Source organism: Amia ocellicauda, chromosome 4 (assembly GCF_036373705.1).
Source record: "Amia ocellicauda isolate fAmiCal2 chromosome 4, fAmiCal2.hap1, whole genome shotgun sequence".
Taxonomy (NCBI): Eukaryota; Metazoa; Chordata; class Actinopteri; order Amiiformes; family Amiidae; genus Amia; species Amia ocellicauda.
The window spans coordinates 2108973-2125287 of NC_089853.1; the positions used below are offsets into that span (position 1 = coordinate 2108973).

At 37.5% G+C, this 16315-nt stretch overlaps 1 protein-coding gene across 1 annotated transcript in view; it reads right to left on the reverse strand.

Annotated features, from left to right (window-relative positions):
- Positions 1–7247: 7247 nt before the first annotated feature.
- The window catches only part of syt9b (synaptotagmin IXb), a 33161-nt gene continuing 24093 nt past the window's right edge, over positions 7248–16315 (reverse strand). Inside the window, exons 4-7 of the mRNA XM_066700476.1 lie at positions 14418–14538; positions 11305–11476; positions 9868–9997; positions 7248–7862 (exon numbers count right to left, since the gene is read on the reverse strand). Of these exons, the coding sequence (XP_066556573.1) occupies positions 7788–7862; positions 9868–9997; positions 11305–11476; positions 14418–14538 (498 nt within the window). The 3' untranslated portion in view covers positions 7248–7787. The remainder of the gene's footprint in view (positions 7863–9867; positions 9998–11304; positions 11477–14417; positions 14539–16315) is intronic.

Genomic DNA, 16315 nt, shown 5'->3' on the forward strand with positions numbered 1-16315 from the left:
GAAAAAAGACATTTACAGTATGCTGGTGATTTATAACTTATGTTAGAAAAGATCAAATAATCAAATCTTGACTTTAAAAACGGAAACCTCTCATGTACTAGCACCTGAAAAGATTTGCAATTAAATAAATTATAAAAAAAAAACCAATGCAATCTGATCCACGAACAATATTCATGCATTTTTCTAAGATACATGTCTATGGTAATATTACCATAATTGTATGCTGATATAACTAGTTTCCTGCTAAAAGCTATTTTTCACAGTCCCCACATGACACAAATTGTGGGTTAAGTGACTATCATTCATTATACTGTAAAATAAGTGTTGTATGATGGTTTGATAATTACCATTTTCTTATCGTCCACTTGGTTGAAATATCATGACTGCTGATATATGAATGGTATGGCCTCAGGAGTTCTTTCCCCCTCATTGGACTGTTACCCATTTAGTCAAAAGCATCGTGCAGCCCCCCCCCCAATGAACAGTAACATGGTAGAAATGCTGCTGATCTATTACGACAAGGGCGGTAGATTAATGTGTTTAACCAGACAAGTGTGACTGGAGTTATTAGCAACCGTCGAAGGAGCATGCAACACAGAGTGTTTCATACATCAATAATTAAAGGACTAGGGAAGGAAGTCATGTATTTAGGGAGCAAGACATTTGAGGTATTTATCAATGACTAAACATGATAAAATGATAAATGATAAAACAAATTCAGCTATTCTTCTAATTGTGGGTAGATGATGTTTGTTTGCTGTATACAGCAAACAAACATCATATATATAACTGTATTGAATTATACCTCTAAATTTGACATGTTAGATTATATGAAATATGATCATTTTGCATGTTTGTTTTGTTTTAGAGACAAATGGTTCCAAATATTCATACTGTTTGCCATTAATTTCTCTGTAATTTGATTTAAAAAAAAAATCCAGATAACCGGTTAAGTCCCCCGTTAGCAAACCTTGCTCATCTGAGCTAATTTTAATTTGAAAGAATAGAGTGAGGACAATACAAGTAATTAGCTTGATTACCAAGAGACAACAGCTCCATTGTGGTGTTCATGGATGAAATACCAGGGGGACCCAAGTGATTTAGTCCAGGAAAAAAGTCTGTATATGAATAATCCAAGTGTTTGTTTAAAACTGCCCATTTGTGACAGGTGTAATAGCCATATGGGATTCTCAGAAGCCTGATTATTATATAAATTGTTAATTATTAATTTTAAATGCATGTTGTATCCCAGTGGATAAAAATCAGTGCTACACTCTGCAATGTTAAAGTTTCAAGTAGCCAAGGCAGTTCATTTTGTTGTGCCTGGGTACAAAACCTCGGATGGCTTTGAGTTGTTTAAAGTTATTACCGTTGAGATATTACCAATATTCAAAGTAATTCATCTGCTACCTTATCATGCCTGTTTCAGAAATGAGAGATAAACTTAGTGCATCTAATGAGCCCTGTCAGGTCAGCTGCCTGGTACTGTAATACAAGTCATTGAAAATTGTCACCTATTTTATTTATGAAAACATCTGTGAATGCAATAAACATGATTTACTAGAGCCAGCTTCAGCGTGGGCAGAAAAAAGTCTGTGAATGATTAGTGTGCTATCCAGATAATAACTCATATGTCCATTGCACTCTGTTCGGTACAGCTGTTGTTTATACACAAACATTGAATAACTGATGTACTGAAGCACTTGCACATAGTCCGAACCAATAAAATGGTGTTTGATAGGTTGCATGATTTCGATTTGGGATTCTCAACATACAAATTACCCAACAATCCACAGGATGCACAAGATCCAAAACTCTGCTTTGTATTATACAATGACATAACACCTATGCAGCTGGGACAATCAAAAGATGACACTGAGTTTATAAAAAGGCCACAAATGGGCAGTGATGTGGGCTACAGTGGAGTCAAAATGGCTATTAAACTGAATCTGTAGGAGATAAGCTAATAACATTAGTATTAATAAAGACATATGAGGTTCCATACTAGTAGGTTAAATTCCACATCAACCAAAGCCAGCTGTCACAGAAAAGAGTGAAGCTACTTAAAAGCTCACCGGAGATTCAGTAATCCATGAGGCAGTGAAATAGCCCACATTTGAGTCACAAGGATCACCTTAGTCTAAGTTTATTGATTGTGGGATGTGCATCATACAAACTGAACACACACATAGTAAACACCATATCACTGGGACTACGCTTCCACACTCTTCTATTCCTCTAACACTGTAAGACAAAGGCCAGTAATATCAAGACTTCAAAGGGCAGATAACAGGGAGCAGAATGTGTATCCTTGTGATAATTTAATAGGCAGTAACTGTACCCAACACACTTTTTAATTCCTGCTGAATATTCAGTTGGACCCCCACCCCACACACCACACACACGCACACAGTTTTTATCAGTATGTATGCTGACTGACATTTACCGTTCTATATGAATTAGTTGAAGGAGGATAGAAATGTGGGTCATGGCTACCATATGTTCTCAATATGAAGTATTATGCAAATGATTGCGCTGCCTTGCTGTTTACTTTTACCATAGGTGTTAATGAGCAGCGGCATGTCTGAAGTCTGTTCTTGTTTCTTTTCACAAAAGTCACAAAAATACATTTTGGCTTGGGCATTATGGTGTTGGAATGCACCTGCATAAGATTAGATAGTAATGATTTAATTGGTGGTTGAGTGCCTGCCTGAAATGTACATAGGCTGTACTTTCAGTAATTACATCTCCTAGCAGGCCCCTTGGGTAGCTGTAATTACTGTTTGGGAATATAAATTATTAAACAGCATGATCCTTCTGAAGTGCAAAGCAGAGCCATACTGTGTATTCTTTGAACATTTTCTATAAGGTAGTCACACAAGAGCACAATATATAGATAAAGAAATGGGAAACAACACAAAGAACCATGGGAAGAAGCATGCTTGGAATAGCAGGAAGAGACTGGAAAACAAAAAAAAATGGATATGAGAACAAAAAACATGTGAATACATTGAAAGAGTGAGAAATGAAAATGGCATTGGGCCAGACACATTGTAAGAAGAATAGACCAGAGATAGACAAAAGACGCTAAAGAATGGATGCCAAGAGATGTAAAAATACCTAGAAGACGACCACATAAAAGATAAAAAGATTAAATAAGAAGCTATGCTGGTGTGACCTGGAAAAGAGACACTGCTGATCAAAACAAGTAGAAACATCTTGGGGAGGCCTTCTTCCTGCAGTACTGATATATATATATATATATTTTATTTTTCTGCAATTAATAATTTTAATGTAATACCTCTCTGTACGGCTTTATCAATGTGTACTGTAGACTCCAGTTCACTTTGTTTTATTTTTTCTTGATGGATAGCTCTTCCCGACAAATGTGATATACACCTGCTCCCATGATCCTGAATACAAATTCGAATAAATTTGCTGTTAATGCAATTTACAATATTTACAAAGCTATTTTAAGTGCAGTGCATTTCTGTTTTTATTTTTCTCCTTCATTTAATACAGAATAAATTTTTACAGATACCAGATGTTAGTTGTTTGTGTTTCAATCAAATTACAGACGGGTGACAAATTAAAGGAAAAACCCACATAAACTGTCTCAGTGAGGTGTTGGGCACCACGAGCCCCAGAACAGCTTCACTGCTCTTGGCACAGATTCTGGAGTCTCTGGACTCAACTGGAGGGATGAACACCATTCTTCCAAAAGATATTCCCTCATTTGCGGTTTTGATGATGGTGGTGGAGAGCGCTATCTAACACGTCGGTCCAGAATCTCCCATAGGTGTTCAACTGGGTTGAGATCTGGTGACTGAAGGCCATAGCATATGATTCACATCATTTTCATACTTATCACACCATTCAGTGACCCTCGAGCCCTGTGGATGGGCATTGTCATCCTGTCATCCTCTTCCCTCTAAGGGGACAAGTGGACCCAAACCATGCCAGGAAAATGCCCCCCACAGCACAACAGAGCCTCCGGACCCCCTCACTGTAGGGGTCCAGCAGTCAGGCCTGTACCGTTCTCTTGTTGTCCCACACACGCACTCGCCCACTTGTCCAGAACACGAGCCAGTTGAGCATCTGTGTGACTGAAGCTCCTGCCAGTTGTGCCCCAATAATGACCCCTCTTTCACAGTCACTTAGATCCTTTCCTCTTGGCATCTTGATCCAAAATCAAGGTCAACTGGGCCTTTATTGTTACATATCTGTGCACAAAAATCTCAATCATGGCCAGAGTGCACAGATATACACTCACCTAAAGGATTATTAGGAACACCTGTTCAATTTCTCATTAATGCAATTATCTAACCAACCAATCACATGGCAGTTGCTTCAATGCATTTAGGGGTGTGGTCCTGGTCAAGACAATCTCCTGAACTCCAAACTGAATGTCTGAATGGGAAAGAAAGGTGATTTAAGCAATTTTGAGCGTGGCATGGTTGTTGGTGCCAGACGGGCCGGTCTGAGTATTTCACAATCTGCTCAGTTACTGGGATTTTCACGCACAACCATTTCTAGGGTTTACAAAGAATGGTGTGAAAAGGGAAAAACATCCAGTATGCGGCAGTCCTGTGGGCGAAAATGCCTTGTTGATGCTAGAGGTCAGAGGAGAATGGGCCGACTGATTCAAGCTGATAGAAGAGCAACTTTGACTGAAATAACCACTCGTTACAACCGAGGTATGCAGCAAAGCATTTGTGAAGCCACAACACGTACAACCTTGAGGTGGATGGGCTACAACAGCAGAAGACCCCACCGGGTACCACTCATCTCCACTACAAATAGGAAAAAGAGGCTACAATTTGCACAAGCTCACCAAAACTGGACAGTTGAAGACTGGAAAAATGTTGCCTGGTCTGATGAGTCTCGATTTCTGTTGAGACATTCAGATGGTAGAGTCAGAATTTGGCGTAAACAGAATGAGAACATGGATCCATCATGCCTTGTTACCACTGTGCAGGCTGGTGGTGGTGGTGTAATGGTGTGGGGGATGTTTTCTTGGCACACTTTAGGCCCCTTAGTGCCAATTGGGCATCGTTTAAATGCCACGGCCTACCTGAGCATTGTTTCTGACCATGTCCATCCCTTTATGACCACCATGTACCCATCCTCTGATGGCTACTTCCAGCAGGATAATGCACCATGTCACAAAGGTCGAATCATTTCAAATTGGTTTCTTGAACATGACAATGAGTTCACTGTACAGAACTGGCCCCCACAGTCACCAGATCTCAACCCAATAGAGCATCTTTGGGATGTGGTGGAACGGGAGCTTCGTGCCCTGGATGTGCATCCCACAAATCTCCATCAACTGCAAGATGCTATCCTATCAATATGGGCCAACATTTCTAAAGAATGCTTTCAGCACCTTGTTGAATCAATGCCACGTAGAATTAAGGCAGTTCTGAAGGCGAAAGGGGGTCAAACACAGTATTAGTATGGTGTCCCTAATAATCCTTTAGGTGAGTGTATAACAACAAAGTAACTGTTCTATTGATTTTAAAGTTTGTATTATTATTATTATTTCTAAATGGCTGTTGCCTGTTGCATATATTTAAATAAATAAATAAATAAATAAATAAATCACAATGTAAACTTGCCTAGAAAACTAAGTGATGTTGATACAAATGTATAATTAGTTTATGGTGGGGGACATCACTGGTCAGGACAGGAGACTATTTTACAGAAACATCTCTTTCCATAAAGCAAATTGCTGTTAAGTACTGGTTTGTATTATATTGATATTGTCTGATATTTCGTCAACATTACTGAATGATGTATTCATTGTGATGGCATGAACGTTCACCGTTTCAGAGATCAGTGCTATTTTGAAAATGAGAGTGATGCTGTTTGGGTAAAATTGATATATTGCGTTTTGATATAAATCAGGAATGTCGAATGTCGCGTTTTTAAAAAAGTTTTTAGCATTGGGATTACAAGACATATAACTCGTTTTATGTTAAACTGTGTATACTGTGTAAAAAAGGTACCCTCTAGGACTATATCCTAGAAATACCTTGAATTATGTGTGGGATTGGCTATTATCATGTTTTGCCACAAAGCTCTTCAAATGTTTGCTCACTAATAGGGCTGTAACGATTCTACAACTTTTTGATTCAGTTAAATTTTTTATTTTATTTCTTATTTTTCTTCACACACTTGTCTCCAAATTAATAACCTTTAAGCCAAATAAATAAATAAATCGCGACCCCATCTTTAAATTCGATGGTTGAATTCGATCGATCTTCGATTTGGATTAAAAATGTTCACCCTACTGACTAATACTGGTGGCTAGCTAGCCAGTTATCTCACCTCACTGCTGCTGGCCTGGAGGACTGACTCAAATCTTTAATTGACTGACCAACCGTAACATCAGTGTTGTGGGCGGGATGCTGGACATTTCAATGTATTCTTCCTTCATTTATTGGACTATTTGTCTTGTCTATCAACCAATTTTTTTTTCCATGACAGCCTACAACATTTGTACTCTGTAACAAATGCCTTATAAAAGTAGCGAAGTACTATAATTCACTCACAACATACTTAAGCAAAAGTACAATTACCAGATTTGAAAAATACTCACAAAAGTACAAGTACACAAAAAAGCTACTCAATTACAGGAATGAGAGTAATTGTAAATTGTTACTTTCCACAACTGTTTGATATGTCTGCAACATCACATTTTCAGCTTGGATCTTAGGGCTGCTATTGTTTTTTCTGAATATTTATTTTTTCACTCACACCGTTCATTTGAAAACACTCCACAGTAATCTCTGATCTTGATACTGAATTCAGGTTACACTTTGCGGAGACGGTCAATATTTTTGCTTTTTATATTAAAGCTGGCCATAACATAATATAGTGTGGATAACTGTAACACTTGTTAAGCACTGCTGCTATGAGATATTTGGCTGATATTGGTGCTTAATTATATATATATATAATTTGTTTTGAGTTGTATAGTTTTGATTCAGAAATGTATTTATTTTAATATTGATTTATAAAGTGCAGATTCTTTGTGGTGGCCATTGTGTTAATAGGTTCTTGCAGAAATAGACCCTGACAAATTGACCCGAGTACACAAAAAGAAAAGCTTTACAACTCCCTTTAACAATGATGCAACAAGAGAAAAAAATAAAATAACAAACAATAAATAATAGGTTTAAAGAGATGTTTTATTATTTTTAATTTTTTTAGAAAAAAATATTTTCAATAACATTTTACAAACTAGTTCTATAAATAAATAACCACAGTACATTTTACTAGTGTTTATATTATAGAATTCCACAAAACTCAAAACATTAACATAGTCAAAAATGAGAATATACCCTCCAAAATGAAATCATGCACTATATTCAAAGAAAGTTGATACAGATGAGACTTTTTTATATGATTAATAACACTGTGAGATACAGACATGTCATAAAAGGTACACTAGGACTATGTAGAAAACACTTACTTTAAGCTGCAATGCTTCACAGAAACTGTAACAATTTTTCTGTCGGTTCATACTGAGTATAAAAAGAAAGAAAGAATAGATGATCACTCAACATGCAACTGAATAAATGTCCCCATGCAAGGGAAACTCATGTAGGCATAAAAACATTGGTGTTCAAGTTTTTCTCAGTGTACAAATTTAAGATGAACACAATATTCAACATAATATTCTCAACATAATTCTTCTCTCTGATGAGGTTTTGAAATCCATTGTTCCTTGCCTTGTCCTCCCTTTCTCCTTGATGGGATGACAACTATTAGTTTGTGTTGTTTTATGGTGAAGGGGGGGCCTTCAAAGAATTGCAAGAACCGCCTTGGCTTCCACCTGTTGGTGCTTGTCCAACCCACTGGAAAAACAAAATGACCTGGTTTACTCTGAGACAGCTTACTCTGCTTCTCGGCAGTACTTGTGTGTGTGTGTGTTTGGTGAATGTTTGAAATTGTGTTAGTAAATTAAAGATCTGTCAATGACAACGATTGGTTTGGAGAATTAATTTATACAAATAAGAATGGAATATAATGTACGTAAAGACTCTTCAAACCATTTACAGTGTGTGGGGTGGGCTGAGGGGAGAATAAAGGGCCCACCTCTTTGGATACAGTCTATTTATTTTGCACTTAAACATTTGTGATTCCTATCCACCATTTACCCTAACATATGACATACACTCACCTAAAGGATTATTAGGAACACCATACTAATACTGTGTTTGACCCCCTTTCGTCTTCAGAACTGCCTTAATTCTACGTGGCATTGATTCAACAAGGTGCTGAAAGCATTCTTTAGAAATGTTGGCCCATATTGATAGGATAGCATCTTGCAGTTGATGGAGATTTGTGGGATGCACATCCAGGGCACGAAGCTCCCGTTCCACCACATCCCAAAGATGCTCTATTGGGTTGAGATCTGGTGACTGTGGGGGCCAGTTTAGTACAGTGAACTCATTGTCATGTTCAAGAAACCAATTTGAAATGATTCGACCTTTGTGACATGGTGCATTATCCTGCTGGAAGTAGCCATCAGAGGATGGGTACATGGTGGTCATAAAGGGATGGACATGGTCAGAAACAATGCTCAGGTAGGCCGTGGCATTTAAACGATGCCCAATTGGCACTAAGGGGCCTAAAGTGTGCCAAGAAAACATCCCCCACACCATTACACCACCACCACCAGCCTGCACAGTGGTAACAAGGCATGATGGATCCATGCTCTCATTCTGTTTACGCCAAATTCTGACTCTACCATCTGAATGTCTCAACAGAAATCGAGACTCATCAGACCAGGCAACATTTTTCCAGTCTTCAACTGTCCAGTTTTGGTGAGCTTGTGCAAATTGTAGCCTCTTTTTCCTATTTGTAGTGGAGATGAGTGGTACCCGGTGGGGTCTTCTGCTGTTGTAGCCCATCCGCCTCAAGGTTGTACGTGTTGTGGCTTCACAAATGCTTTGCTGCATACCTCGGTTGTAACGAGTGGTTATTTCAGTCAAAGTTGCTCTTCTATCAGCTTGAATTAGTCGGCCCGTTCTCCTCTGACCTCTAGCATCAACAAGGCATTTTCGCCCACAGGACTGCCGCATACTGGATGTTTTTCCCTTTTCACACCATTCTTTGTAAACCCTAGAAATGGTTGTGCGTGAAAATCCCAGTAACTGAGCAGATTGTGAAATACTCAGACCGGCCCGTCTGGCACCAACAACCATGCCAGGCTCAAAATTGCTTAAATCACCTTTCTTTCCCATTCAGACATTCAGTTTGGAGTTCAGGAGATTGTCTTGACCAGGACCACACCCCTAAATGCATTGAAGCAACTGCCATGTGATTGGTTGGTTAGATAATTGCATTAATGAGAAATTGAACAGGTGTTCCTAATAATCCTTTAGGTGAGTGTATATTACATTTTTATCAGCCTTAGCAGATAATGTAAAAGAACCTTGTCTTGACTGTAGTCTGATCTTGAGGATCACTGTGCCTTGAACGAACAGTTCAAACTGGTGAAGCATGAACAGCTCCAAACAAATACAAACAGAATCATTGCTGTCCCTTCACATAGGTTATACAACTGCCAAGACATTTTATTATTAAAACATACTTTTGAAAGAACTAAAAAATAACAAGTAAACCCCATTTGATTAGAAATATTCTGATCAAATCGATAAATCCAGACATCTTTAGATTATATTTAGGAATAACTATGCACTTGATATATGAAATTCAGCATGTAATCGCAAATTCTAAATTTTGATACATATATTTTAATGTTTTTTTCTAAATGAATATTTCACATGAAAATTGGAGAACAGCGATTTTAAACACACTTTGATATGCTCCCATACAAATATGTAAATATCGTACCTCAACCAGGGGATGCCAGTGAGCTATAGGTTTCCTAGGATATGTCAGCATTTCATTCCAGTGATCTCGACCCAGAGTCTCGGCATCGCTGCCCACTCGACACACGCCGATGACCTCATTGTGACCTACACTGTGAAAAGGGGACAGAATAGTTTTTTCTTAAAGTTTCCTGTACATATAAACAATCTTATGAATACTCCAATGAGATTTCCTTTAAGGAAACTAAGCAGATAATTACATATCTGGCAACACAAGATTAAGAGAGACTTACAGAAGGGGAGTGGCAGGGTGGAAAGAAAGTAAAATACCTCTAACAAATCTGCTCATTGCATTCATCCATTGAACTTATACTTGCACTTTCACACATGCCTTCCTTCACCCCAGGGTCCAAAATACCAACATACTCTATGGTATATAAATATAATTTGTTTGAAATACTGGAAAAATACTTGTGGGGGGGGGGGGGGGGGTGTATTATATAACAGGAGCTGTCCGGGAGAAGAGTCAGTCCATGAGATACTGGAAAGTTGACAGCTATGCAGTTATGTTTAACAATTTACAGTGTTTCACAGAATAATGTTAAGCTCCAGGCTAGAAAGCTTATTTAACCTCTATATAGATAGATTGATAGATAGATAGAAATAAAAGTGTATTTTTTCTTATAATAGGAAGTAGCAGTTGATTATATCCCATTTCATCATTTTCTCCAGTTTCATACTTATTCCATTTATTTTTTCATAGTGCAGCAGATGGTGTATTATTCCCTGAGAAACAACAGGAAATCAAGAAGGCAACTATGCAAACAGCATGCTTAATAAAAACAAATGATAAGAGCACTTAAACAGAGCACTCAATAATTATAAAGTCTTGAGCCAAGCACAGTTTATGGATGCCATGAGCTTCCACAATTTAATCAGGGTAAATCTTTGCTCCCCAAGCATTTGTGGACTAAAGCACATCTTCTGATGACTATTATTTAGTGGAGAATTCCAAAGAAGGACAATTATTGTTAGACTGATGTACATACCAGAGATTGGACTTAATGTTCAGGACATAAGAGAGAAAAGAGCACCTTTGTAAATGCTTGGAACGGTATGTTCAATGTGATTTGTTTTTCTGTTTTGTTCTTTAACATGATTAAGTTACCATAGCACCAAATCCCACATCACTGTAGAAATAATACATTCCAAAAATATATAACGTAATTTAGAACAGCCTTTAGTTTGAAACATTTATTTTCCATTTCCAAGGTTTGTGTGTTGATAGTGATGGCCTTTTATGGCTGAGGGGAAACGCAAATTGCAAATGTATATTTGTTATCACTCATGTTTTCTTGTTTGTTATTTTTAAGTTTTTTTTTTCTTAAAATACACACACAAATAATAGTAGTATATCATAATAAAGGAAGTGATAAATGTTTACTAAGAAGAATCTCACCGGTCGTAGTCCATTACAGCTATAAGAAGGCTAATTTGGTCAATGTTTTCTGGAGGAACATCAAAGACTATGGCTTCATTGTAGACGGGGTTTAATGTGTTTCTTTTTGTTGATGTTTTCCTTTTCTTTAATCTTCGTCCTTCACACATTAATGAAACTTTTACATATGGATCTGAAATAAAAGAACAAACACATTTTCCCAGAACATAAATATATGGTATATGGTAGATTAACTCTTAGCACCACATACACGATTACACAAATGCAAAGATACTAACAATGTTTAAATAATCACTCAAAAATAAGATGTGTGCCTAATACATTTTGTATTTAATTTTATATTGTATTACATTGTAAAAATAAATCAGTTTCAACTAACATGAAGCATGAAGTGAAAAATGTTAAGGAGCTTTCTGTTTAAATTCGAATGCTATATAAAAAGCTGGGGAACCTGAATAATACAGTGAGGGAAAAAAGTATTTGATCCCCTGCTGATTTTGTACGTTTGCCCACTGACAAAGAAATGATCAGTCTATAATTTTAATGGTAGGTGTATTTTAACAGTGAGAGACAGAAAAACAACAAAAAAATCCAGAAAAACGCATTTCAAAAAAGTTATAAATTGATTTGCATGTTAATGAGGGAAATAAGTATTTGATCCCCTATCAATCAGCAAGATTTCTGGCTCCCAGGTGTCTTTTATACAGGTAACGAGCTCTCTTAAAGGGAGTGCTCCTAATCTCAGCTCGTTACCTGTATAAAAGACACCTGTCCACAGAAGCAATCAATCAATCAGATTCCAAACTCTCCACCATGGCCAAGACCAAAGAGCTGTCCAAGGATGTCAGGGACAAGATTGTAGACCTACACAAGGCTGGAATGGGCTACAAGACCATCGCCAAGCAGGTTGGTGAGAAGGTGACAACAGTTGGTGCGATTATTCGCAAATGGAAGAAATACAAAATGACTGTCAGTCTCCCTCGGTCTGGGGCTCCATGCAAGATCTCACCTCGTGGAGTTTCAATGATCATGAGAACAGTGAGGAATCAGCCCAGAACTACATGGGAGGATCTTGTTAATGATCTCAAGGCAGCTGGGACCATAGTCACCAAGAAAACAATTGGTAACACACTACGCCATGAAGGACTGAAATCCTGCAGCGCCCGCAAGGTCCCCCTGCTCAAGAAAGCACACGTACAGGCCCGTCTGAAGTTTGCCAATGAACATCTGAATGATTCAGAGGAGAACTGGGTGAAAGTGTTGTGGTCAGATGAGACCAAAATCGAGCTCTTTGGCATCAACTCAACTCGTCGTGTTTGGAGGAGGAGGAATGATCCCAAGAACACCATCCCCACCATCAAACATGGAGGTGGAAACATTATGCTTTGGGGGTGTTTTTCTGCTAAGGGGACAGGACAACTGCACCGCATCAAAGGGACGATGGACGGGGCCATGTACCGTCAAATCTTGGGTGAGAACCTCCTTCCCTCAGTCAGGGCATTGAAAATGGGTCGTGGATGGATATTCCAGCGTGACAATGACCCAAAACACACAGCCAAGGCAACAAAGGAGTGGCTCAAGAAGAAGCACATTAAGGTCCTGGAGTGGCCTAGCCAGTCTCCAGACCTTAATCCCATAGCAAATCTGTGGAGGGAGCTGAAGGTTTGAGTTGCCAAACGTCAGCCTCGAAACCTTAATGACTTGGAGAGGATCTGCAAAGAGGAGTGGGACAAAATCCCTCCTGAGATGTGTGCAAACCTGGTGGCCAACTACAAGAAACGTCTGACCTCTGTGATTGCCAACAAGGGTTTTGCCACCAAGTACTTAATCAAAGGGGTCAAATACTTATTTCCCTCATTAACATGCAAATCAACTTTTTTGAAATGCGTTTTTCTGGATTTTTTTGTTGTTATTCTGTCTCTCACTGTTAAAATACACCTACCTTTAAAATTATAGACTGATCATTTCTTTGTCAGTGGGCAAACGTACAAAATCATCAGGATATCAAATACTTTTTTCCCTTACTGTAGTCTCATTAGTTAATGATTTAAATCTACAGAGTAGATGCTGACTTTGATATGCTCTTGTTTGCAGAAGTTTCACAAAAGGAGAATAATAAATATATTATCAATATTCAAATGTCATAGTATGTTTTCCACTGTGACTCAAACAATAGTTCAGTTATAATACACACACTGTAGCCAGTTTTAAGATTAAAAAGCCTCACCGATCTGAAATGGCATACCGGGCAACACTTTCCATTCTGGGAACTCATGAGATTTTATCTGTTGCATTAAATATTATGCAAAACTTACTGTGTGGCAGTGTTCCCAGGACTTTAATCACAACATACACACCCCGTGCTGGCCTCCCACACACAAACTAGATAAGTGTGCAGAATACTTCACGAATAACATATGTTGTGTGTTACACTTGAGCTCTTCTATCTTTCTAAGCTCCAATGTTGTCTTGTATTTTTTTTAATGAATGAAAAGTCGACAAACATGTTGAATATAGCTCAGAGGCTTCTGTGATTAAATCTATGTAAGCGTGCTTGTATATATCTGTGACTAATGAAAGCAAAACTTGTAAATAATCCAATGATCTTCAAAAGCTATGGCAGCTCTGACGCCATTCGCGATAGAGGGACAAATGTGGATTCCAGCAGCCATTTATCACAGTTCTTACTCATAGATCTTCCACCTAAAGATATGTCAGTGGCATCCCCAGAGCAAAGTTAGTCCTATTATGTGTTCAAAATGGATTCCTTTTAAGAATGAAACAAGCCACTGCACTGCCAAATAGACTGTGATATATTCTGTGCAAGCATTGCTGAGCCTCGTCTAGAAATGGAATGTATACTCTGGAAATGCAATCTCCCGTGCTCAATTGAACAAATGTGCTTTCTGTGATTACAGTCACTAACAAGCTAATTATATAATAAGACCATTCCATAATCAATAACTATTCACCACCCTAGCTAGTCACTTTGTGGCTTTGCTGCAGATGTTATGGAAAGTAATTTAATATATATATATGAGACCCTGATTTATGCCACACACATTCTTTACTGGAAACCTTTATTATAAGTGTATTACATAATGACTTCTTACCTGATGCACCTGTAATGTCCATGGCTTTCAGATTTCTTGCTTTTATCATAGTAATAGTTAATCTTCCAGCAGTTGGAAGGTAACACAGCGAAAACATGAGATCTCCAAGGTCCACATTATCCTAAAAAAGCAACGTAAGCAGCATTACAAAAAGCCTTCACCACAAAAAGTAGTACTTAATTTAACTACATTTAAAATGCATTGTGTTAACAAGGGAATCAATCATTTCCTATATATGAAACCTCAGCGGAGATAGATAGAATAATGCATTCATTTGAAATGTAAAGCACACTCTTGGAAATCCTTTACTCTTCCATTTATAATCGCAAATGTGTGAAGGCTTCATTTCACATATAAAAATGACATCTCCAGAAACAATCCAATTATCACTTCTTAAAATGCAATCTCTTAAGAGCTTTTTTTGTTATTAAACAGTACAGTGTGTATTTTCAGGAAGTCCATATCATAATTAAAAATAACATAGAATATGTTCCTTTTCCTCTAAAGATCATAGATGTCTTTAGAACAAATTACCAGCTCTGGGATAATAACTGCAAATTTATTTTATATTAATAAATAATAGAGAAAGTGCTTCTGACATAAAAAAGGGGGGGGGGGTAGTTCTATTAACTTTAAATTACACTGCATAGGGTACTCCACAGGACATATTAATGTACATACGATTGCATCAGCTGAATTAATACAAATCTATGGTTAACAAATTTGTTCTCCCTCTCTGTCCATATATGCACTTTACTGAAGTGTTTACAGATCTTACTGCTGGATTTAACAGCGTTTTAACTGAAGTTCATGAGGAGGACAACCCCAATCTCACGCCTTCTCTACTTACCTTCTACAGACGTCTACTGGGGTTGTCTAAACTCTTGAACTGTATTTGCTCTGATTTGAAATATAGGGAAAACCAAACCATTTACCATTACTAATTTGAGAATTACTTTATGGTTTATTATGGTAGTTTATTATTTTGAACTTAATAAAACTCTGTGAGCTATGTTTGGCCTGAAACTATGGTTTTAATGTATTAATTGTGTGTGGTATACCTTTACATTTAAATACTTTTAAAAGAAAAACACTGAATGTGAAGTCTGAGAATTATACATTTATTTTGCAGTAATAGATGCTCTATCCAAGAATAACAATTTGTTGGCAATGACATAAATCCTAATTGTGTCCTTCCTGGGGAAGAAATGATCTGATCTAAAAGATTTATATTCTTCTATGTAAGGGACCAGACATGCCTGAGGTCTTATATTGCTGAAAATAGCATTTTACAGATCATGAGAATAGGTCAGACTGGTACTCTGCAGAGATTTGGTTATTATCGAGTGAGGTTACATTTGACAATCTTAGACGCATAAAGTAGATGAATGATCCCAACATTGATAGAACAGTTGTCTCCTGTGCTTGGTAATAGTCATAGAAAGCCTGAAATATTATTCCTCTCCATAGTTATTTTAAATATAGATAGAGAATCCTTACAGAGATGTATTTATTAATGCATTTTGTAATGTAAAGGGAGTTCAGGAAGCTGGCATAATTGCTGTCTAATTAAGTTGTCTGTTGTATGACTATATAAAAGCTTACTGCAAAGGAATAACGGGCTAAACTAATTCAGGAAGTATATGTCTGATGCATAAGGATACCAGAACAGGCTCACAACTTTCACTTAAACTGCATCACCCAATTCACAGCAAAAATGAAGACTTTAATATAATAAAAAAATTATCATTAATGTAGTACAGTTGTTTACTTGTACAAGTGCAGAGTACAAGTTCCCTAACTACTGTTTTTCCTCCCCAAAAACATGCTTATATTCTCCACCAATGGCAGGTGTAGAATCCTTTTTGAGGTCTGACTCCCCAGAAGGATATTAAATT